Genomic DNA, 25,734 nt, shown 5'->3' with positions numbered 1-25,734 from the left:
ACATGTTGATCTGAGCCGCTAGACAATTTATAAACATGAACATGAGGTTCTTTGTTAACATTTTGATAAAACTGTATAAGCCCACTTGCCACTTCACGGCGACCTCTTTCAAAAGTGTATACGTTTAAAGTATACATCAGGAGCTTTTCCCGGCATATACGCTAAGGGTCATTTCACAGTGAGGTTTTTTTACACGTTTGACGCGGAATCCGCGTCTGAAAACGTGCCAAAGATGTCTGAAACTGCCTCCCATTGATTTCAATGGGAGGCGGAGGAGTTTTTTTCTTGCGAGCGGGAAAACAGTCTTGTGAGAAAAAGCGACATGCTCTATCTTTGGGCGTTTACGTCTTTGATCTCCCATTGACATCAATGGGAGGCAGAGAAAGCGTATTTTGCGGTGTTTTTGCCAGTGGCGCTCAATGGGCACGACCGAAAAACGCTGCCTGCAAAATTTTCTGCCTGCAAAAAAACTCAGTGTGAACATAGCCTAAAGGCAAGCCAAAAACATGATGTGAATAAGGTCTTACTGGCAAGTGAGTATCCAGTCACCATCAAGAAGCTCCATATACAGCACAAGGGAAAGTTAGATGCCCTATGGATCTGGGCACTTCATAGTCTAAAGCAGGGGTTTCAAGCACGCAGCCCGCACGCGGCCCCTGGGGCTGTCATCTGCAGCCCGCGGGACACAGAGCCGCTAGACTCTGGAATTCCCTGACATCGCAGTCCACATATGAACAGTGATGTCTGGGGCTTCCCCAGAGCCGGAGTCCCATGCAGAGCGCTAGTACAGGTCAGCATCATACACTCCTCTGTACAACGCCCACTTGGTCTAACGTAAAAACACGCCCACTTGGGCATTAAGAAACTCATTAGCATAAAGCTAAAAATTGCTCATAAAGTGGTTTAAAATAGTTTTTCTAAATAAAATGCATTACGGTCACCTACATTATAGCGCTGATCTCCTTATATAGCAGATAGGGCACTTATAATGTGGTGACAGAGCCTCTGTCACTAGATTATCAAATCCCTATCTCTTATTGCATGTGATCGGCGCTGCAATGTAGAGAACAGTAACGTTTTGTTTTTTTTGAAAAACGATCATTTTTGGCCAAGTTATGAGCAATTTTATATTTATGCAACTGAGCCTTTCTAATGGAAAACTGGGCGGGTTTTCTCATTTCCAACTGGGCGTGTCTTGTGTTTGTAACATCTGGGCGTGTTTACTTGTTTTACTAGCTGGACGTTGTGAATAGAAGTGTTTGTCAGCGTCATATGTCAGCATCATCCACTTCTATTCACAACGCCCAGCTAGTAAAACAAGTAAACACGCCCAGATGTTACACACACAAGACACGCCCAGTTGGAAATGAGAAAACCCGCCCAGTTTTCCATTAGAAAGGCTCAGTTGCATAAATATAAAATTGCTCATAACTTGGCCAAAAATGATGGTTTTTAAAAAAAAAACAAAACGTTACTGTTCTCTACATTGCAGCGCCGATCACATGCAATAGAAGATAGGGATTTGATAATCTGGTGACAGAGCCTCTTTAAGATGACAAACATTAGAATTTTACTGGGAACGTAGTTTATTTTTTATTAGTAGGTTATTTTTTTTTTATTAGTAGGTTTATTTTATTATAGGTTTGGGTAAAATATTACATTTGACTTCTGTATCAATTTGGCACGTTTCTCTTCTACAGTTTGAGTTATGAGGGACAGGAGTTATAATAAACATGAACACTGCTGCGGTTCTAGCTGCCGGCAGCACAGAGCACTAGCAGTCAACTAGCTCAGAATTGCAAATTTGCTGAAAATAAAAAAATTGCACTGGGGTCTCTGGCTGAGGCCAACGTGTCATGTAAACAGGACTTGTCTGGAAAGGCTTAGGAAGTGAAGCATACAAGATTTTTTTTTTTAACAAGACAGCTAAAAGGTAAAAACACCCCTAATAGCACAGCATTAGATGTCAGGATATAGAATACACGCTGGACAGATGTATAAACACTGCGGTTAGGGGAGGTAAACCTGTCACCTACACAAAGGGAAGCAGCAATTAGGTCAGTGCCGGCAGGTTCAGGTCATTTCTCTATGTCTCAGGGAAGTATTTTTTCTAAGCAATGGATTTGTAATGCGGCTGGCTGCATTACTTGCTAAACATGTAGTCATAATTTGCCTCAGTTTATAGGCAGCAGTTACATGTACAAAATCTCTCCCGCATAGTTTAGTTTGTAATTTACAAGCATTCATTCCAGCTGTAAGGCTGGGTTCACACGACTTATTTTCAGACGTAAACGATGCGTATTATGCCTCGTTTTACGTCTGAAAATAGGGCTACAATACGTCGGCAAACTTCTGCCCAATCATTTGAATGGGTTTGCCGACGTACTGTGCCGACGACCTGTCATTTACGAGTCGTCGTTTGACAGCTGTCAAACGACGACGCGTAAGTGTATGTTCACACGTGGTCATTACGTCCGTAATTGACGGGCGTATTTCGGCCGCAAGTACCGGACCGAACACAGTGCAGGGAGCCGGACTCCTAGCATCATAGTTATGTACGACGCTAGGAGTCCCTGCCTCGCTGCCGGACAACTGTCTCGTACTGAAAACATGATTACAGTATGGGACAGTTGTCCGGCAGCAAGGCAGGGACTCCTTGCATCGTACATAACTATGATGCTAGGAGCCCGGCTCCCTGCACTGTGCTCGGTCTGGTACTTGCGGCCGAAATACGTCCGTCAATTACGGACGTAATGACCTCGTGTGAAAATACCCTAAAATGACTGCCTTGGCAAAGAAGTGCAGGACACTTCTTTGCAATGTAATTTGAGCCGTTCTTCATTGAAGTCAATGAAGAGCAGCTCAAGATTTACGAGCGTCAAAGACTCCTCACATAATGCGAGGAGGAGCTTTTACGTCTGAAACGACGCAGCTGTTTTCTCCTGAAAACAGTCTGTCTTTTCAGATGTAAAAGCCACTTCTCGTGTGCACATACCCTAATGGAAAACCATACTGCGCTGGTGCTTTTACAAGAAGGCACACGAAGGAAAAGGAGTTGCAGTTTAAAGTATGGGGGAGTCATAGAGCAGCAGTCAGACTTTAATAAGACAGGAGGTGGATTTAAAAATCCGTAAAAAATGCGTACTAAGAAAGCAGAGTTAAAAAGCCAAGCCTAGCAGGTAAGCATCGTGTATGTTGATATAGATCTGCCTACCTATATTTTGTCAGAAACTATTTTTACAGAAATACTTAGGCCTTGTTCACACGGCTTTATTTGCAAGCGGATTACGATGCTTTTTTTTAGCATGAAAAACGCTTCCGTTTTGCCTCCCATTGTTCTCAATGGGAATCAGTGCCATAGTTCATACAGTGCGGTTTTATCAGCATGTAGAATCTAGGTAGGCACGAATCTGCCGGAAAAAGGTTTGTTCACACCTAGCGGAGATCATTTCTCTTGAGAAAAAAAAAGTAACATGCTGCAGACTGGGAATCCATACCGCAGGTCAGTTTCAACAATTCTTTAGTACTCATTTTTTCACATGGAAATTCTGCCGTATTTACGTTACGTGTGATCTTTAAGAGGGTTTCCCCATTTAAAAAGAAAATAAATAGCAGACGGCAACTCTTTTTTTACTGTATCCAAAACGTATCAAGATGTAAACCAGGATTCAATTCTGGCATACGTCTGCCTCAAAGAAATCTTTGGATACTGTACAATATACATTATACTTTGCTTCCCCCAGACACAGTACCAACTGTATAAACAAATGTGGTGTGAATAGAGCCTTAGCCTTGGTTCAGATAGAATTTTTTTTAATTAATGCCAAAAGGTCTAATATTTTTACAGAAATCAATGGAACTGATGAGTGCTCAAAATACATCAACATGAACACGTGTCTTTATGCCTCATGCACGACCATGTGTGTCGGCCGGGTCCTGTCCGTGATCTGTGGAAAGATAGGACACGTTCGCACTTTCCATGGATGGGAAAGTCGGGTCCGATTTCACGGACCTGATTCACCCGCTAAAGGGAATGGGTCCATAAAACCGGGTGCCACCCTGATGCCATGGAAAACAGCTCAAGTGGCTCTCGTAGGAAACTTGTCTATTGTTTGTGTGTGTGCCGGAAAGCTTTTAGAAATATTAGCAGAAAACAATTCCGTTAAATAAGGTGCCCGCAGCAAATTTCTAGGCACATTGGTTACTAGCCCTGCGAGAAACCATTAACTAGCGTCAAACAGATCCAGGAATAATGAGAGTGAGGACCACGCTGGTTATTCTGGCTTTTAGAGCAAGTCTTATCCAAGGTAGTAAATAACACAATATGAGCAGAAAAGAAGATCTGCACAGTTCTGGATGCTCCTAGAAAGAATGCTAACATTTTTACTAAAACACCACAATGAAAATGAATGGGAAAGAATCACATGGAATATCTGATATTTTACTGCTGCAAAACTGCATAGTGTGAACTTAGCCTTACAGGAACAGAAACAAATTATCTTACACTTAAATCAGAACATTTTGTTTAGCAATTGCATGTCAAGCACCAGAGGAAAGTATGTAAATCTGAACCAGATGAAAAGCAGCAGCGAGGAAAGGTGCCGAAGAGAGGGTGAGACCCGTTCATTTGCCTCCCTGCTGAAATCCTATCATTTAAATTACAGATCTGGGCTAATGTACCTTTTATGCTGTACTTCCAGCAATTCCCAAATGCTGGTTTTTTTTTAATAATCCTTCCATCATGTTGAAAAGTGGATATTTTATATACCATTAAAAATGCATGAATACATTAAAGGAAAAGCCTTTATTTCAATTGTGAAGAGATAATCGTTCTGTTATTGTACTTTTTCTATGCAGCTTCAACTTTCTGGGATATACACACACACACACATTAGATGGACAAAAGTATTGGGTCACCTACACATTACACTTACAGAAGCTTTTATGACATTCCATTCTAAATCCATAGGCATTAATATGGAGTTGGTCCCCCATTTGTAGCTAAAACAGCTTCCACTCTTCTGGGAAAGATTTCTACAAGATTTTGGAGGAGTGTCTGTGGGAATTTTTGCCCATTCACCCAGACAAGCATTTGTGAGGTCAGACATTAAAGTTGGACAAGAGAGTCTGGCTCGCAATCTCCATTCTAGTTTATCGCAAAGGTGTTGGATGGGGTGGAGTTCAGGGCTGTGTGGAGCAGTCAAGTTCTTCAACACCAAAACTCACCCAACCATGTCTTTATAGACCTTCGTGCTCGAACAGAAAAGGACCAAACCCCAAACCGTTCCCACAAAGTTGGAAGCTACAATTGTCCAAGATGTCTTGGTATGTGGAAGAATTAAGATTTCCCTTCACTGGAACTAAGGGGCCTAGGCCAAGCCCTGAAAAACATCCCCATAGCATTATCCCTAATCCACCAAACTTTACAGTTGGCACAATGCAGTCAGGCAGGTAACGTTCTCCTGGCATTCACCAAACCCAGACCCGTCCATCAGACTGCCAGATAGAGAAGCGCGATCCATCACTCCACAAAACACGTTTCCACTGCTCCAGAGTCCAATGGCGGCGGCTTTACACCACTCCATCCGACCCTTGGCATTGTGATTAGTGATGCTAAAGCCCTTAGCGACCAGCCTATTTTAGGCCCTAATGACTAAGCAATTTTATTCGTTTTTCTATAGTCGCATTCAAAAAGAGCTACAACATTTATTATTCCATCGACATAGCTGTATGAGGACTTGTTTTTTGCGGGATTAGTTGTACTTTTTAATAGCACCATTTTAGGGTACATATAATTTTTTTAATTAACTTTTATTAACTTTTTTTTTGGGGGGGGGGGGGGATTATAAAAAAAAAACAAAACACTGACATTCCACCATTGTTCTATACGTTTTAAATGGACGCCGTTCACTGTACGGCGTAAACAACATGTTACCTTTATTCTATGTCGGTACGATTACGGCGATACCACATATGTAGAGCTTTTTTATGTTTTACCACTTATGCACAATAAAAACACTTAACTAAAATTATTTGTTTTTGCATCGTCGCTTTCCAAGAGCCGTACTATTTTTATTTTTCCATCAATGTAGTGATTTTTTGGGCTTGTTTTTTGCGGGACGAGACGTAGTTTTGATTGGTACTGTTTTGGGGTGGATGGAACTTATTGATTCATTTTTATTATTACTTTTTTGGGGGGCGATGGAAAAAAAAATTGCAATTTCGCCATTGTTTTTTCGCGGGTTTTTTTTTTTACAGTGTTCACCTTGCGGTTTAAATTACATAGAAACTTTATTAATTGAGTCATTACGGTCGCGGCGATACCATATATATGTGTACTTGTATTTATTTTTTAGACTTTTACTAAATAAAACCACTTTTTATGGAAAAAAAAAGGGTTTTATTTTTTTACTGTCATTTTTATTAATAATCTTTATTTCACAGTGATTACTTATTTTTTTAGTCCTACTAGTGGACTTTACTATGTGATCTTCAGATCGCTGCTATAATGCTTTGGTATACTTCGTATACCAGAGCATTATTGCCTGTCAGTGTAAATCTGACAGGCAATCTATTAGGACATGCCTCCAGCGCGTCCTAATAGGCATTTGTCCAGGGCAGACCTGGGGGCTTTTATCAGGCCCCCGGCTGCCATGACAGCCCATCGGAGACCCGCGATTGCATTTGCGGGCCGCCGATGGGTGAGAGGGAGCTCACTCCCTCTGTAAACAAGTTAAATGCTGCGGTCGCTATTGACGGCGGCATTTAATGGGTTAGGTTTATGTGCACACAGTAGCAGGCTTTTACGTCTGAAAAGACACTGTTTTCAGGAGAAAACAGCTGCCTCGTTTCAGCCGTAATTCCTCCTCCTCGCATTTTGCGAGGCTTCTCTGACAGCCGTAAATTTTGAGCTGTGCTTCATTGAGTTCAATGAAGAACGGCTCAAATTACGTCTGAAAGAAGTGCCCTGCATATAATGTATATAAGTGTCCTGCACTTCTTTTGACGAGGCTGTATTTTTACGAGTCGTCGTTTGACAGCTGTCAAACGACGACGCGTAAATGACAGGTTGTCTGCACAGTACGTCGGCAAACCCATTCAAATGAATGGGCAGATGTTTGCCGACATATTGGAGCCGTATTTTCAGACGTAAAACGAGGCATAAAACGCCTCGTTTACGTCTGAAAATAGGTCGTGTGAACCCAGCCTTAAACGGCTGCGATCGAAGTAAACGTCGATCGCGAGTGTTGGAGCAGGAGCCCGGCTGTCAGACAGCAGAGCCCTGGCTCCAGCTTGCCCGAGACACCTGTGCAGGACTTAGACTGGGCCACCGTAAAATGGCGGCAGCCTAGCCTAAGGACCCTAAGTGACGACCGTGAAAAGGCGTATTGGTGGTCACTAAGGGGTTAAAGCTGGCATGCAGCTGCTCGGCCATGAAAACCCATGTCATGAAGCTCCCAGGCACTGTTTTTGTGCTGATCTTAATGACAGAGGTGGTTTGGAGCTCTGCAGTTATTGAGTCAGAGCGTTGGTGACATTTAGGGTATGTTCACACGATTAACAAAATAGGTCTGAAAATACGGAGCTGTTTTCAAGGGAAAACCGCTCCTGATTTTCAGACGTTTGAGCAACTCACGTTTTTCACGGCCGTTATTGGAGCGGTTTTCAATAGACTATGAGAAACTGCTACAAAAACGTCCCAAGAAATGTCCTGGACTTCTTTTGACGAGCCGTCATATTACACGCCGTATTTTGACAGCGACACGTAAAATGACAGCTCGTCTGCACAGAACATCGTAGGACCCATTGCAAGCAATGGGCAGATGTTTGCTGACGTATTGGAGCCGTCTTTTCAGGCGTAATCTGAGGAGTAAAACGCCTCCATTACATCTGAAAAGTGATCGTGTGCCCATACCCTTAGTGTATGTGCACACAACCAATTTTCAGGCGCAATGTAGGCGTTTTACGCCTCGAATTACGCCTGAAATGATGGCTCCAATACGTCGGCAAACATCTGCCCATTGTTTGAAATGGGTCTTACGATGTTCTGTGAAGACGAGCTGTCATTTTACGTGTCGTCAAAATATGGCACGTAAAATGACGGCTCGTCAAAAGAAGTCAAGGACACTTCTTGGGACGTTTTTTGGAGCAGTTCTCAGTCTCTATTTGAAAACAGCTCGAAAAACGGCCGTAAAAAACGCTGCGAAAAAACATATGAAAATCAGTTGCCGTTTTCCCTTGAAAACAGCTCCGTATTTTCAGACGTATTTTGTTAATCGTGTGAACATACCCTTACATGGTTTGACACTTTGTGGATGAGTTTCTGTGGTTCCTAAATGCTTCCACTTTACAATAATAGCACTCACAGTTGATGGTGGAATATCTAGGAGGGAAGAAATTTCAACTGACTGGTTACAACGGTGGCATCCAGTGAGAGCTTTAGAACGACCCATTCTTTCACAAATGTTTGCAAAGACGACTGCATGGCTAGTGCTGGATTTTGTACACCTGTGGCAAAGGGACTGAAACACCTTAATTCAATGATTAGGAGGAGTGTCCCAATACTTTTTTTTTCCATATTTTGCTGCCAATGAAGAGGAGCAGCAGTTTGACCCTATTCCCTTTTTTTTTTCCCCATGGGCAGAGTGTGTGCGTGTATATATATATTACACACATTTCTAGTAGAATTGGCTACATGGTACCAGGGAGTGGTACAATCCCGTATCTACAGATAATTTATATTTATTTGCCATTGGTCAAACAATTACCATCACAAAATGTTTAGTACCTTTGCTATTCTAATAAATATAAAGCTGGATCGCATGCCTTTTATTAATAAAATATGAACGTACCCCAATGTATTATATACTATACGTGCAATTAGCTGGTTTCCATAGATACAAAATTGTGGCTAAATTGCCCATGAAAACGTTAAGCTTACTGTGTTAAACGTTTACCATTAGTAAATGTATCAGAAATCATTGTGAACAAACAGACAACTGGTGTAATATAAACAAATAACATTAAAACAAAAATATAAAAAAAAAAAGTTGCTGCCTATGGCAAATAATGGACATACAAGTGAAACTCAACATGGAAATAATAATAAATGACATAGTTTAGCTAGAAAAATAAGAAATCCATTGACCTAAAAAGTTTTTGTGCATTGGCTACCATTATAGGCCAGAATCAGTTTTTAGTGCAGTTTTTGGATCATTTTTTGGGCCAAAGGCAGAAGGGGTTCCAAAGAGGAAGGAACGGTACAAAGAAAAGACTGATCCATCTACTTTCTTTTCTATACACTCCTGTGTTTGGCATAAAAAAAAGCAAAAACAAAAAAAACCGCCAAAAACCGCATTAAAACGGTGTGTGCGATCCTGGCCTAATTGGATTTCTCAAGCACAAATTGAATGTAGGATTTTACAACTATTGTTTTGTTCTGCCATATACAACGCGGACACCTCAGAACATTACAATAGGCAGTTACCACTGTCTACGTCACCAACACTTCTTACCATGCCCACTACAATTTATTCTTCTACAGAGACAGCTCTAACATAGCCTAGAATAATTGGACAGCTTTTATTCAAGAAATTGCACCATTCTTGTCCATGGACTGTGTCTAGTATTACAGCGCAGACTCATTCACAGTGGTGTCGCTTCTGAAGGAAAAACGTAGACCCATTTTTCCATTCCTGGACAGCCCCTTAAGGCTATTTTCACATGTCACGGATTTAAAAAAAAAAAAAAAGGCACACGATTTTTCAGAAAATCTGCAGCACACACGGACATGGGGTGGCCATCAGATCCAGGTGTGGGTCAGTCCTACGGCTATTTAATTGAACTAATGTGCTCATTTTCAGTACGTAATCCATAGCAATAATAAACGTGCAGCATCTACAACACATTCATTATTCTGCGCATATATCTTCCAGTGAATAAATAGGGTATAAAAACACTTCATTCACATGCATTGCCAGCAGAAACCTGAGTGGATTCTGACAGGACTAAGGCTGGATTCACGCGAGCATGTTACGTCTGTAAAGGACGGAACGTATTTCGGCCGCAAGTCCCGGACCGAACACACTGCAGGGGGCCGGGCTCCTAGCATCATAGTTATGTACGACGCTAGGAGTCCCTGCCTCGCTGCAGGACAACTGTCCCGTACTGTAATCATGTTTTTAGTATGGGAACGTAGTTCCACGGAGAGGCAGGGACTCCTAGCGTCGTACATAACTATGATGCTAGGAGCCCGGCTCCCTGTAGTATGTTCGGTCTGGGACTTGCGGCCAAAATACGTTCCGTCCTTTACGGACTGAACATGCTCGTGTGAATCCAGCCTTAAGGGTGATTTACACTGGGCGATTATCAGGCAGACGAGCGTTCAGAGAATCCTCGTTGACGATAATTGCCCTGTGTAAACAGGGCAGCGATCAGAAGACGAACGAGCAAACGCTCGTTCATTTGCTGATCGGATCAGTTTAAAAAAAGTAAAATATTATTGTTGGCAGCACATCTCCCTGTGTAAACAGGGAGACGCGCTGCCGACATGCTAACAACATATGGGGACGAGCGATGGGAGTAACGAACGCTCGTGCCCATCCATAGCTCCAGGTGTCAAGAGCAAACGAGCGCCGATCAACGATGTCTTGTTGATCTGCGCGCGCTGCACCAGCCGAATAGATCGCCTTTAGCTGTTGAATCCTGAACATGTGAACATGGCCTCAGGGTGAACTATAACTCAGTAATATGGTAGTAGCATTTTTTTTTTTATCCATTCCCAGCTTTGAAAAAAAAATAATTTGCAAACTGCGTCAAAATGCAAAGTGCAAACATAGATTAAGTCCACACACTGTGTTATGCAATGTCGGTTGGAGGTATACATTGGGAGGATTCTGTAAAGTTATACCTTTGTAGAGTCATACAATGAAATAGGTTGCCCATAAGCTGCCAACTTAAATACAAATACGTATGACAGTCTTCCACTGAATGCCTTTTTATAGAATAGCAGCCTGCTGCACTTTTCCATAAATACAGACGTATACCAGCCCGACGGAGCCCAAAAGGACACTTTTAGCTACTGTCGGGTGAATGAGGGGATGGACCATGAATATCTTTAAAAAGCTCCCAGCAAATAGGCACGGCAAACGCAGTGTGAACGTAGACTTAAAGACCAACGTATAAAACAAAGTAAAGTCCCTGTGATCATATACAGAATATGTCCATCCCCCCCATGTTCATTGGAGCCTACACTATAACGACAGACGACAGCTCCCTCAGATACATCTGGCACTACCACTGATGTTGCTCTTTCAAGGATGCCCAGAACAGAGATGTCCACAGGGAAATTATACAGATATTATCTAGGTCACTCATGTTCATTCTGATATAAAATGATTTAGCCTTTAACTGCTTCAACGCTGCATTAATAACTTTTCACACTACTAAAGGCAAGGCCCAAGACATCCGATGCTTTGTTGTATAGGATAAAACAATGAGCGTAAAAAACGGACCATAGACATGAGATTAAAGTGGTAAATATACTGACTTTTTTGGGATTGGCTGCAGATCGAAAGTGAATGGGAGGAGAATCAGTCCCTTAACATCTGCAATCAAGATTGCATTGTCAATCAATGTTGTATTGTTGGCCATGTATGCCAGGCAGTGCCAGTTTCCAACAAGTGTATATTTACAGCCAAGGGTTGCACCTGTGAGGTTAGGAAAGCCTCTCGCCCAAAGAAAGCTTTACGAAAGGCTTTCCTGAAATCACAGGATGGGATCCAAATTTCATCCCTGGCTCAGGCCTCATTTATACCGAAGACCGCAGAAGGAAAAAAATAAAAAATTGTATGCCCCCATATGACATCAGAGACACAAATGGTGTTTTTTACATGCCTTTTAAAAGACACAAAAAAAAAGCAGCACTGTGGAAGAGGCCTTGAACGGTCTTGTTGGTCAGCCCCAGCGTTACAGTGGCTATGGATAGCAAATGGCACACGGATCTTCAGACCACAGAGAGTTATAACTTACTTGGAAATATCTTACTGCTAAAATGTAGGCCTCATGCATGTTGTACGGATCTATACAGTGCAGTCCATAGCTTTCCATATGCCTCCATGCACCTCCGATTCTATAAACCGGTAAAAAAAAAAAAAAAAAAAAAAGTTTGTATTTTTTCCCTTCACAGATTCTCAAAGAGAAAGTCCAATTGTGTCACGCTCCATTGCATACAGGAATAGGCCTCATTCACAACAAGTATCCATCTGTCACCCATAGACTATTATGGTTATCAGTTTAACGTATATCTCATGACTTCTACATTAAACGGATCCCATAATAGTCTGTGTGACAGATACCACCGTTAGGCATCCGTCAACTAGAGGCTATTATGGCATGCATTTAATGGAGAAGTCATGAAAAGGTCATGACATATGTTTAATAGATGCACTTGATGTATGCCATACATTACCCATAGGATGTTATGTTTAGAAAAAAAAACATCTTGTATCACTTGACATGTTGCAAATAATGCAGATATCACACTGAAAAAAATATGGTCATGTGCATGAGCTTTAGGCCTTGTTTGCACAGTGCAGATTTTGCTTGCAATTTTTAAGCTAAAACCAGAATTGGATCCAGGGGAGCAGACCTACAGTATAAGGTATTCCTTTATATATGTTCTGTTTAGGCTGTGTTGCTTATTCTGGCTTCAAGATCCTAGCAAAATCTGCAGTGTGTGAACAAGGCCTTAGTATTAAGTGTTCTATGGCCCACTGCACAGGCTGCAGAATTTGTTGGACATTTCTACGGCTAAAGATCTGTTCCATTCATCTAAGGGTATGTGCACACACACTATTTACGTCCGTAATTGACGGACGTATTTCGGCCGCAAGTCCCGGACCGAACACACTGCAGGGAGCCGGGCTCCTAGCATCATACTTATGTATGACGCTAGGAGTCCCTGCCTCGCTGCAGGACAACTCTCCCGTACTGAAAACATGATTACAGTACGGGAGAGTTGTCCTGCAGCGAGGCAGGGACTCCTAGCATCGTACATAAGTATGATGCTAGGAGCCCGGCTCCCTGCACTGTGTTCGGTCCGGGACTTGCGGCCGAAATACGTCCGTCAATTACGGACGTATTTAGTGTGTGTGCACATACCCTAAGGCTGGGTTCACACGACCACTTTAACGTCCGTAATCGACGGACGTATTTCGGGCGGAAGTCCCGGACCGAACTCAGTGCAGGGAGCCGGGCTCCTAGCATCATAGTTATGTACGATGCTAAGAGTCCCTGCCTCTCTGCAGGACAACTGTCCCGTACTGTAATCATGTTTTCAGTATGGGACAGTAGTTCCACGGAGAGGCAGGGACTCCTAGCATCGTACATAACTATGATGCTAGGAGCCCAGCTCCCTGCACAGAGTTCGGTCCGGGACTTCCGCCCGAAATAAAGTGGTCGTGTGAACCCAGCCTAAATTGGGATGTTTTTGCAGCAAGTACAAAAACTGCAGCGTGTGCAGGGAGCCTAAGGGTATGTTCACACGCAGTGACCAGAAAAGTCTGAAAATACGGAGCTGTTTTTAGGCGAAACCAGCCCCTGATTGACTTTTTTTTTTTAAGGGCATGTTCACACGGCCTATTTACGGACGTAATTCGGGCGTTTTTGCCCCGAATTACGTCTGAAAATAGCGCCTCAATAGCGCTGACAAACATCTGCCCATTGAAAGCAATGGGCAGACGTTTGTCTGTTCACACGAGGCGTAAATTTACGCGCCGCTGTCAAATGACGGCGCGTAAATAGACGCCCGCGTCAAAGAAGTGACCTGTCACTTCTTTGGCCGTAATTGGAGCCGTTATTCATTGACTCCAATGAATAGCAGCGCTAATTACGGCCGTAATGGACGCGGCGTTCAAGCGCCTGCACATGCCGGTACGGCTGAAATTACGGGGATGTTTTCAGGCTGAAACATCCCCGTAATTTCAGCCGTAACGGACGCCCTCGTGTGAACATACCCTAACAATTCGCGTTTTTCACGGTCGTTTTTGGAGCTGTTTTTTAATGGAGTCAATGAAAAACACCTCCAAAAACGTCCCAAGAAGAGTCCTGCACTTCTTTTGACGAGCTGTCATTTTACGCGCCGTATTTTGACAGCGACGCGTAAAATAAAGGCTCGTGGGAACAGAATATCGTTAAACCCATTGCAGGCAATGGGCAGATGTTTGTAGGCGTATTAGGGGCATTTTTTCAGGTGTAATGCGAGGCGTAAAATGCCCGAATTACGTCTGAAACTACTGCGTGTGAACATACCCTACACTGTCCTCTTCCCAAGACTTTTAGTTAGGGGCTGCAATTACAAATGCAATCAGTCAATTCAACAAGAATGATTTTTACATCTCCCCAACGTTGGGCACACGTTTATCTATGACACAAAAGCTGCTGATGGAGTCTAAATCACTCCTATAAAATCCTCCATGTGGAATAAATAAGCCTGGAGATGGAAGAGCACGCTATTTGCACTATACAAATTGCGGCTTGTCGGGCAGTCATTATGTTGCCACAGTTTTTACACCTTTTTGTGTCAAGGGTGACAATTCACAGGTACAGGATGCTCTCCCGCTGAACGCACACATCTCAATGAGCTCATGAATAATCACAACTTCACAATAACTCTGCCTCACGCATGTGTAAACCAGCTGTCCGCTTTAAATTTAGTCTTTCAGCTTGCAAGTTTATTTTGTAACCTTGCTGGAGGAGATGGGAAATGTAAATAATGCGAGAGAAGCACAAGAGAAATAAAGGAGTGTATAGAGATTTGCTGTGTTTGATGGGATCAGTTCTCCTGGGTATAGATCTATCAGTACAAAAGAGTTTGCTTAGTACGGCACAAAATGCCAGATCAGGACTAAACCGTTTAAAGCCCTGTGCCCATACACTATTTGCCCATGAGGTGTAATCACGGTTATCTGTCAGCAGCTTGATCTCTTTAAGGCCATGATCACATATGCAGTTTTTGGCGCAGTTTTTTGAGCAAAAGCCAGAAGTGGATGCAAAGAGAAGGAAAGGTTTAGAGACTGATGCATCTTTCTTTTGTATCTAAACCTGTGCTTGGCTCAAAAAAAACTGCGTGTGACATTCTGATCGAAGGGTGAATTCACACGGACGGAAATACTTCAAATTTGCAGCAGCAAGAAAAATCTGTAGCGCAATACAGTACCAGGCAGGTGGATTAGATTTTAACAAATTTCATCCACATGCAGTCTCAGAGACACAGATTTGTTGCAGATTTTCTTCATTTGGGAAGTAATTATACGCAAGCAATGTATTGTTGCAGATTGTAAATGAATGATTTTTTTTTTCTGCTTCAAAAGGAATTGCACAGAGATTTTTTTTTCTTGTGGATTTCTGTGGAAACTTTCAGCAGCAAATCCAACCTGTGTGAACTTACCCTATGGGTGAATCCACATGCTACAGATGTTTTTTGCAACGGTCCTATTCATTTGAAAGGGCATTGAAGAAATCCAAGTCTTCCTACCAAAACAACCCCATTCAGATGAGTGAAACTAATTTGCAGCTGCAGAAAGTTCTGCAACAAGTTCTCCGCTTTGCACAATCTTTACTGGTTACAAAAGTCCCCTGGCACTAAACGGTTCTCAAAAGATTCCCCTTCTGAGGCTGCCAGCAATCAGTTTTAATTTGTGGGGTACCCTGGAAGTAAAGGTGGTTTTATAGGGCCCGATTCTAGCCAGGAAAAACGAGAGACGGTCAACGATGCAGCAAGTCGATGGCGCTAGTTTGCTTCATTCAAGTCCCATCGCATTTGCATCATGTTGGAAACACTGCTCCGTTTACACAGGGAGATTTGCTCTGTCATCAGCTGATCGTTGCCCTGTTTACATAGGGCAATGATCGGGAACGAACGTGAGCCCGTTTATTGGCACGTGTAAGAAAAGGCATTAAGTGCTTAATGTCCCTGCAATGCCACCACAGGGTAAATTAAGCACTATACAATGCCCATTTAAATCAATGGTTCATCTGTGTAATAAAGGACAAGTCCTCCAGAGTGATAGACGCCCTTTGTGACCGATCTCCACTCTTCCCAAACAGACAATTCCCCTCACCTCAGAATTCTCTAACAGGATGTATTACAATTGACTTTCGAAACTATACCTCTTTAAATCAAGGCATATTTATAACAACCTATCAAAGCAAATCAATTTCTCCAGCCAAATGGCCACAGAGCACAAAAAAAATAAAATGGTTTATATACATATGCTGCGGATAGGTGACAAATATTAATGGTGGAAACACCTTCAATGAACCCTCTGGCCAGTAAGTAACGGATTGAAGACTCAACTTGCCCAGTCCTTTATGTTTCAATAATTTGTTTATTGAAGTAATATGTGAAACACATATGGACATAACTTTCAAAGAGAAAACAGCAAAATTCCGCAGAGTCAACTTATCCCCACAAGCTGAAGCGCATTATTATAACAGGGTTGTATCAACGGAACAAACAATAAGATCATAAAAACACAGGAAAAACCATATACAGGAAACTTTCCAAAGAATCGGGAAAAGAAAGAAAGACAGACAGACAGAGACAGACAGAGACAGACAGAGACAGACAGAGACAGACAGAGACAGACAGAGACAGACAGAGACAGACAGAGACAGACAGAGACAGACAGAGACAGACAGAGACAGACAGACAGAGGAAATTCCGTAGCACTTACAGTAGCAGCAAAGCGGATGAGATTTAGAAACAAAAAAAAACGCAGAGTAAAATGTTAATAAATTGCATAAGGTGAAGAATTTAATTCCATAGCATATCAATTTATGCTGCGTTTTCGTTGATTTTCTGTTGCGGGTTTTCCTGAATACAATGGGAATGCAAAACCCGCAACGAAAAGCTAAGCGTCTATAACTTTTGCAAGGGAGCCACAGCGAATCTGCCGCAAAATTCGCAACACATGGTAAAAAAAAATTGATAAAATTATACATCCCTCTTCTCTGCCGGTAGACAGTCGTCCTGGGATAACGTTTCATCCCATGTGACTGCTGCAGCCAATCATAGGCTGCAGCATCACATGGCCTACATCATCAACCCAGGAGGCAGTTTTTTTTTCTCCCCAGCGTTTTTTCCACTGCGGAAATTCCGTTCGAAAAACCACACGACAACGTGGTGCAGTTGTTTTGGACGAAATGTACTGCAGGTTTCAGGTCGGATATATCGTGATTTTTACGTAGTGTCTCCGACCCATGGGAAACTGTCTGAAGGGCTTTTCCCATAAATAATATTGATGGTCCAGCAATAGTCATCTAGGACCTCATGCACACAACCATCCGTATTTGCGGGCCATGCTCCCATTATAAAGTATGGGAGCACGGTCCGTAAAATAATAGGACATGTCCTATTTTTTACGGAAGGTTTCTACAGCACGGACACCTACCCGTAAATATACAGGAAGGTGTCTGTCGGCCATAGAAATGAATGGGACCGTAATTACGGTCCGTCCGTAGTTACGAAGTCTACAGTTGTGTGCATGGGGTCTAAATGGTCCCAAGAGCAGGTCTGTTGGGTCCCCCTATGTTTTCACAGGGAGATGTGCTGCCAGCTAGTGACCATTTATTGGCCGCATAAATGAGTAGATCAGCCAATGATCCAGCGTTTGCTCATTCATCGGCTGATTGTTGACCTGTTTAGGGCAATGATTGGGAACGGGCTTTCATATGAACACTCGTTTACCCGATCATTTGACAGTGTAAAAGCGCCTTTATTACAATAACAGCAGATTCAATTCTCAAAAGTTATTTCAATCATTATTTTAATCCTGGATAATTTCATCTAAACCTGTAATAGGATACACTTGCCTGTTATAGAGGAGGCTGGAGTTAAAGGAACAGTGTCACCACAATTTTTTTTTTAATATGTTAAAGATATTAGTGCTTTATTAAAAACGTTTGGATTAATTTGTGTGTTTGTGTGTTACTTTGTAAAAATAAGAAACTTTTTCTTCCCTATGGGGGCTGCCATTTTTTTTCCATTTCTGTATGTGTCGATTAACGACACATACAGACATGGAATACGGCAGCTCCAGTCCCATAGGGACTGCGAACGGGGCCCGTTCCATCCACTAACATGTACGCCGCTGTGTGGGAACTGCGCATGCGCCGCTCCCACACAGTTCAATTTGAAATGCGCGCCGTCCGGCGCCATTTTCCTGTGGACCGGAAGTCGCGGCCGGGCTGTAAGATTACTACTTCCGGTCGCGGCTTCCGGACTTGTGCACTTGGAGCAGACGGACCGGAGGGAGCGGCGGCGGCAGGAACAGGTAAGGGATTTCTATGTATGTTTGTGTTTCAGTGTGTGTTTACTACTGTATGTAAACCTTCTACACTGTGTGTTAGCTCAAAAAATGGTGACACACAGTGTAGGAGGTTAGACCGTTCAAACCTCTAGTTTCTCCCGGCACTAGCCAGGATAAAGGAGGGGGGGATGCTGAGAGCTCACTAGAGCGAGGGCTTTTTACCCAATTTTGCAGCATAAAGCAATGTGGTTGCTTTACCACATGCAATGCTGCAATTTTGGGAATGGCTCCATCTAGTGACCAGCAATGGGAAATATTATAAGTTAGAATCCAATTAATAATATTTCCTGACTCGTGAAAAAAATAAATAAATTAGAACAATGTTTAATCACCTATACACTAATTGTTTAACTAAAAAAAAAAAAAAAAAGGTTTTGCTGGCAACACATTCCCTTTAAAAGCACTGGACAGTGGTCAGAGATAAGACACACATCTTCACATTCCTCAAGAGGCTGCCAGATAAGAAACTTTGCAGAACAAGGAAAATAAGCTAGTTAATAATTGAGGCTTTTCTCTAGTTATACTAAAAGTCTCAAGTGAATGTTCAGCCATAAAGATTTGTTATGTTCACCCTGTCCACATGCAGTTGACGACTTCCATTATGTAAAATCGCCTGCAAATCTGAGGCAAGACCAACAAGAGTTAAGGGGGTTTTACACAGAACGATTATAGGGCAGACGAGCGTTAATATAACGCTCATTGCCGATAATCGCCCGATGTAAACAGGGGAACGATCAGTAGACGATCGAGCGTTTGCTCAGTCATCTGCTGGTCTTATCGTTTTAAAAAGGTTAAATATTATCGTTGGCAGCAGAGACGCGCTGCCAACATGATAATAATGGATGGGGACGAGCGATCGGAGTATCGTCCGCTCGTCCCCATCCATAATTCCGGGTGACAGGAGCAAGCGAGCGCCGATCAATGATGTCTCGTTGATCGGTGCTCGCTGCACCAGCCGCTTATCGGCCGATGTAAAAGGGCCTTTAATCCTGGCTATTTCCAAGGACCATGGATTTTACCCTTTTGCACTGTGACATATAGGGCAGATTAGGAATTTGAAAATCTACAGCATATTCTCTGGTCAAGTTATATAAAAGAAAAAGTCTATGGGGGAAAAAAATAAATAAATAAAAATTAAAAAAAAAAAAAAAAAAAAAAGAGCCCCACCCCAAAACAGCGCAAACCCATATGAGGTGTATAAAGGCTCTATTTTATTACTTTAGAGAAGATCTGTCAACTCTCCTGTTATGTCTGTTTTAATAAATTGTATTCCCCATGTAAATCACAATTCTGTAGCCTATTTTCTTATAACTCTGCGTTGTGCCGTTCCTCTATTATTCCTCCTAGAACTTTATGAATGAATTGACAACTGAGAGTTACCAGTTTGGGGGTGTGTCCCTACACAAACTGACACGGTCCAATCAGTGCTGATAGAGGGAGACTGACAAGGTAACACCCGGTCGTCAATTTGTAAATTTCAAGGAGGAATGACGAACAGATATGCTGTAGATTTTCTGCCGCATTCCTGCAACGTTTTACGCAACAAAATATACACACGCTACATGCAGATTTTGCTGCGGATTTCCCCCCTTCTCCATTAAAAAGGCTGAAATTCGAAGTGAACATCCAGAACAGAATAAGCACGCTGCGGATTTCCGTCAAGAAGATGTTCAGCAGTATGTGGATGAGATTTGTTCAAATCTCATCCACATAGCTGGGACTGTAATCCGCTGTGGATTTTCTATACTGTGAGAATCCAGCTCTAGGGTAAGTTTACAAATAGATTTTGTTGCGGAAAATCCGTAGCTGGAGCAGCAAAGCAGATGAGATTTGAACAAATCTCATCCACACGCTGCGTAAATGATGAGTGAAGGAAACGCAGAATGCCAGTTTGCGTAATTGCTGCTTTTTCCCATTTAATTCAATGGGGAGTTAAAATGCACAACAAACAGATGTTGCGATTTTTGCAGCTGAACAGCTGCGATTCTGCCGCAAAGATCGCAACTCAAAATAATCTTATACTTAACCAGAATTCGGTGCTTCTTCATCCAAGCCGGCCTCCTGGGAGGCTGGCCTGCAGGACAAGAGAATAACGTGTCGCCATGGCTGCGTAAATACGAAACTTATTTTTTTTCTTCATGTGCAGTTTTCCGAACGGACATTCCGGCTGAAAAACTGCACCACAATTTGGTGCGGTTTTTTTCGCCTGGAATTGCCTGCGGCACCCAGGGCGGATTCACTGTGCGCTTTTACGGAGCGTATCCGCCCTGTGTGAACATAGTTTAATGGTAGGTTAACATGTGGCAGATTTGTTTCAGAAATTTCTGCAAGTGGTTTGGTTTCTGCAGCAGATGCATGGATTTCTGCAAGCTTTATTTAGATGAATAAAACAGATTTTTATTTGAATCAATTTCTGCAACAGATCTACTGCATGTGAACTTACCCAAACAGTTCCCATTGGGGTATTCGCAGACTCCTGAACGGCTAATCCGCAAATTCTTAGGCCTCATTCACATCTCGTTTGTGCTATCGGCCGGACGTATACGTCTTTAAACACTAAAAAAAAGGTATTGAAACGTGTAGCTCGGGGTATACGTAGACTAGAACGGTCAAACTTTAGACCAAAATAGCATCCGTTTGGCCTATGTTTATCATGGTTTACGTTGGGATACGGTTTTATGAAAGTACTGAAAACATATACGCGACGTAACTTTTTTTTAGCATTGATCTCAATGGACGAAGTATGCAAACGTAACGCTATATGTTTGTATCCGTTTAGATACAGTAAATCTATCAGTTTTATCAGTGTTTACTAAAAAAAAAAATTATATATATATATATATATATATATACACACAAATACACTTTTTTTTTTTTTAGGTAAAAAAAAAAAAATGGACAAACGTATACCGACGTACGAGTATAGGCTGAAAGTACAAGCTAAAGATTTTTTTTTAAAAAAATGGACGTAAACAGTACAGGCTTGTATTAGGCTGGGTTCACACAACCTATTTTCAGGCATAAACGAGGCGTATTATGCCTCGATTTACGCCTGAAAATACGGCTCCAATACGTCGGCAAACATCTGCCCATTCATTTGAATGGGTTTGCCGACGACCTGTAATTTACACGTCGTCGTTTGCCAGCTGTCAAATGACGACGTGTAAAATGACTGCCGCGGCAAAGTAGTGCAGGACACTTCTTTGGACGTAATTTGAGCCGTTTTTCAGTGAATTCAATGAAGAACAGCTCTAAATTACGGCCGTCAATGACACCTTGCAAAATGCGAGGACGAGCAATTACGTAGCAGTTTTCTCCTGAAAACAGCTCCGTAATTTCAGCCGTATCGGACGCTGCCGTGTGCACATACCCTAAGGCTGGGTTCACACACACTATTTACGGACGTAATTCGTGCGTTTTAGCCCCGAATTACGTCCGAAAATACGGCTCCAACGCATCGGCAAACATCTGCCTATTCATTTGAATGGGTTTTACGATGTACTGTGCCGACGGTCATTTTTTTAAGGCGCCGCTGTCAAAAGACGGCGCGTAAAAAAGACGCCCGCGTCAAAGAAGTGCCTGTCACTTCTTGACATGTAATTGGAGCAGTTTTCCATTGACTCCATAGAAAAACAGGTCCAATTACGTCCGTAATTGACGCAGCGAAAAGCGCCTGCACATGCCATTACGTCTGAAATTACGTAACGGAGGCTGCCGTATGAACATACCCTAAGTTTTCAATGGTCCACGTTTTTTGTTTTTTTTAAAAAAAGTATACTCTCGGCGGATAGCACAAACGCGATGTGAAAGGGGCCTTACACAAACACTTAACCAGCCCCCTCCCCCTCACTGCATAACTACTCCTATTGAATTAAAAAAAAAAAAAAAAAAAAAAAAAACGACAAGAAAAGCACAAGAACTATTTTTTACATTTTTATGTTTTGTTTTTTTTTGTTTTTTTTATTAGGGAACAACGCTCTACGTAATCCATTACAATTTTATCACGTCTGGTTGGTGGCAGAATGTCGAACATATGATATAGGAAAAATTTGCATATTCATAACTAAAGAGCATAGAAGTATGAAATATGGCACCACCTACGTACAGTTTATTAATGCAAAAATACATTAAGCATGAAGTTTTACTGCGGTTTCCAAGATTCAAGTCCATATTCAAAGTATCTTACTCACCAAATGACAACAATGTAACACAAAGAGAAAACCATGTGTATGGTTCAGGGCAAACGGATAACGTATAAAACTCCTGGTGGTTTATGCAAGGCAATTGTAGTAAACCTGAAGCCCCTCCTGCAAAGCCCCTGTTAATTATAAAGTGAACTTTGCAGAAGTTTCCGACTAATATGGTTGCCTTTAATCTAGAAGCGTCCACTCACACTCTGCTGTTTCCATCAGCCTCAGACTTTGAACGAAGAAGCACCGCACACGGCCGGCCTCCGCTAAATTCAAACTTCAAGCCGCCGTCTGGCAAAAGTCCAGCAGTCTGACCCCCACCGATCTAGAATTTTTCACCCATCCAGTGGATAGGTAAAAATACTTAAGGTTGGAATACCCCTTTAAATTTAGTGCGGCCGGCCGTAATAATTCTATAAATGGAGGAACACTTCAGTGACAAAATGGACTTACTTTTGTAAGGCAATTAAACTATTTTCATTAACTTTTATGGAATTTGACGGTTATCCAACTTTTTTGGACTGCTCCAAAGTTACTGTCAGATGCAACATTGATAAGTTACACAATATATTTGAAAAGTTACTCAACTTTCTGAGACCGATCCGGAGTTACAATCTGTATCATATCCCAGTTCTGCATTGACAATTCTGCTGGTTGCTATTGGAAACAGTCAAACTGTTTGACTGACACATGCCGAACATTAGCTGAGCTCCTATTATAGAGTGGGGCGTTAGCTTTTCAGATCTCTGTATAATGTCTGGTATAAATGACACGTCCTAGAATGTAAATCAGAGCGAGCTTTGACACTAAACAAGTAGGAAATAATGCAAAACTTGCAGCAATGTGAACGTACGCTGGGCTATAAAACAAGCTGTAAATCATGATCCCTAAATGATATGTAAAGTTACTAAACATTTTCTATCGATTTATTCTATATGCAGCTGTAAAACCGTCAGAAGGTCAACATTTGCACCCGTGTACTTTCCTTTACCCGGTCAGGTTTTAATGGTGTTAGTTATGGGCTGGAACAGATCAGATACATTACACTAGAAGAATAAGCTAGATTCCTTAACAGCAGAGAAAGGGTTACAATGATCAATCCCCAGAGGCCAAGATGAGTCTCCAGAACTACATACAAGATTTAACCCCATCTGCAGGCCTCCTAACGTTGACAGATAATTTTATTTCGTTCCATCAAGCAACTGTCGCTACAGACCACTGCCGTAGAGCAACGTTTATGAGCGCACACCACAAAATTCAAAGAAACAACCACCAAACCTTTCTTCCGCAACGTGGGAGGCAAAAGCCTGAATGTACAGTTCAGTCACACCTTATAAAAAAGTAAAAGCGCAAAAAAACATTCACTGGCTATAACAAAATAATAGTTGCTCTAGCAATGATGCAGTATGTAGATATAGCAGAGCTGAACTGGTTATTTACCTGTACTGTAGCTAAATTGTGATTCCTACCTAACAAATGAGAATTTGACAGGACTGTAAATATGGGGACTCAAATGTCAATGTTTCCCTATGGGAAAATAGTTGCAAGAGACCATGTTGGATTTGTTTTGCAATTGTCACAAAGTAGCTTGCAACTTTCCCTATCAATATTAAGTTGAATCAATCCTGACATTTTACCATGACTAGTGGGCAACACTTGCCTAAAGGTGCCCATACAAAGAAGATGAACGTCGGCTGAACCCGCTGATTTCGGCCCACCATCCTGCTGTCTAATGTGGATGGGTGCGTCCAGACTCTTCCTTGGCGACAGATGTCAGAAAAAAAAAAAAAAAAGGAATGGGCATGTTGGATTTCAATGATACTTTGTTTTCACAGATGAGCAGCCGCCAGAGGTGTCTAGCAGCGGCTTATTCCCCTCTCCCCATTAGGTACACATGCACGCTCAGATGAACTTGCATGTGTATGGGGAAGGGGGTCATTCGGTCGACAGCTATCTAAGGTGTATGACCACCGTTAGGCCCTGTTCACACAGTTTTTTGCAAGCCTGCACGCCGTTTTCCAAGTTTCTTCGCTCGCGCCCATTGAGTGCCACGGGCAAAAACACAGTGAAATTTGCCTTCTCTGCCTCCCATAGATAGGGCATGTTGCTTTTTCCCGAAAAAGTTTTTTCCGCTCAGGGGAAAAAAAAACGCCTCCGCCTCCCATTAAAATCAAATCGTCAAAAAACTGAGTTTGAACGAGGCCTTAGGGCTCTGACTGATGGATTATATTTCTATAATTTTAGTATAGGCGCTTGGCAGGAGGGGAATGCAACATAGTAATGTTGTCTGACTTCCCGCCTTCACTTTTCAACTTGGCGGGAAACACTTGTGGAGGAACACTTTAAGGACTAATTCAGACGAGCGTGTCCATTCTACACGTGTAAAAAAAAACGCAGAGTTTTCCCTGCGTTGTAGTCCCGTGTGGCATCCGTGTACGGTGCTCTACTGCGTTTTTACGCACGTATGTTACTCGTTTTTTCCGTCAGCAAAAAAAACAAAACACTGAAGGTGTTTAATTTTTTCCTCATTTCTTTAGCAACTGGTGCGTCCGTGTGCTGTCCGTTTTTTGTCACGCACCCATTGACTTCAATGGGTGTATGCTGCGCAAAAAATGCACAATAGGATATGCGGTGAGTTTCACGCAGCGGACATATGCTGCGTGAAAAATAAAATGTCTGAATGGCCCTATTGAATTGTATATGCCTGTGTGACGTCCGTTGTTTTAACGCGAGTAACACAGATGTGAAATGCACTTGTGTGAATAAGGCCTTAGAAATATGAAATGGCTCAGACGAAGGGCTTGTCCTCACACAACGGAATTGCTGCAGAAAATTTCTGCAGCAATTCCTTTGAAAGTCAAAGGCTTTCCGCTGCGGCAAAAACACACCATTTCCTGTGGTTTTTACAGCAGAAAATGGTGCGGAAGTTGCTGCGTTCCTCCCAATGTTAGGACATGGAGACATGCCCTCTGAAAAAGGCAGCAATTCTGCACACTTTCCGCAGAAGGAATGGACACGCTGCGGTCCGAAAAATACGCACCGCAGGTCAATTTCGGCTCTGAAATCTTATAGCACGTGGATGAGATGTTACATCTCATCCACTATGCTACTCCTGTATTCTGCTGCGTTTTTTCTGGCCAAAATTACGTCCGGAAAAAGTGCGGCAATTCCGC

General features: G+C 42.3%; 1 protein-coding gene across 4 annotated transcripts in view; it reads right to left on the bottom strand.

Annotated features, from left to right (window-relative positions):
- The window catches only part of INPP5A (inositol polyphosphate-5-phosphatase A), a 358,729-nt gene that overhangs the window by 330,307 nt on the left and 2,688 nt on the right, over positions 1-25,734 (bottom strand). For 2 of the 4 annotated variants that reach the window (XM_075843180.1, XM_075843179.1), the window contains exon 2: positions 12,031-12,130. The exons of the other annotated variants lie outside the window; for them this stretch is intronic. In XM_075843180.1, coding sequence (XP_075699295.1) covers positions 12,031-12,130 — 100 coding nt within the window. The remainder of the gene's footprint in view (positions 1-12,030; positions 12,131-25,734) is intronic. 4 annotated transcript variants of the gene reach the window in all.

This window comes from Rhinoderma darwinii, chromosome 11 (assembly GCF_050947455.1).
Source record: "Rhinoderma darwinii isolate aRhiDar2 chromosome 11, aRhiDar2.hap1, whole genome shotgun sequence".
Lineage (NCBI taxonomy): Eukaryota > Metazoa > Chordata > Amphibia > Anura > Rhinodermatidae > Rhinoderma > Rhinoderma darwinii.
This window is presented reverse-complemented; position numbering and strand designations above follow the sequence as displayed.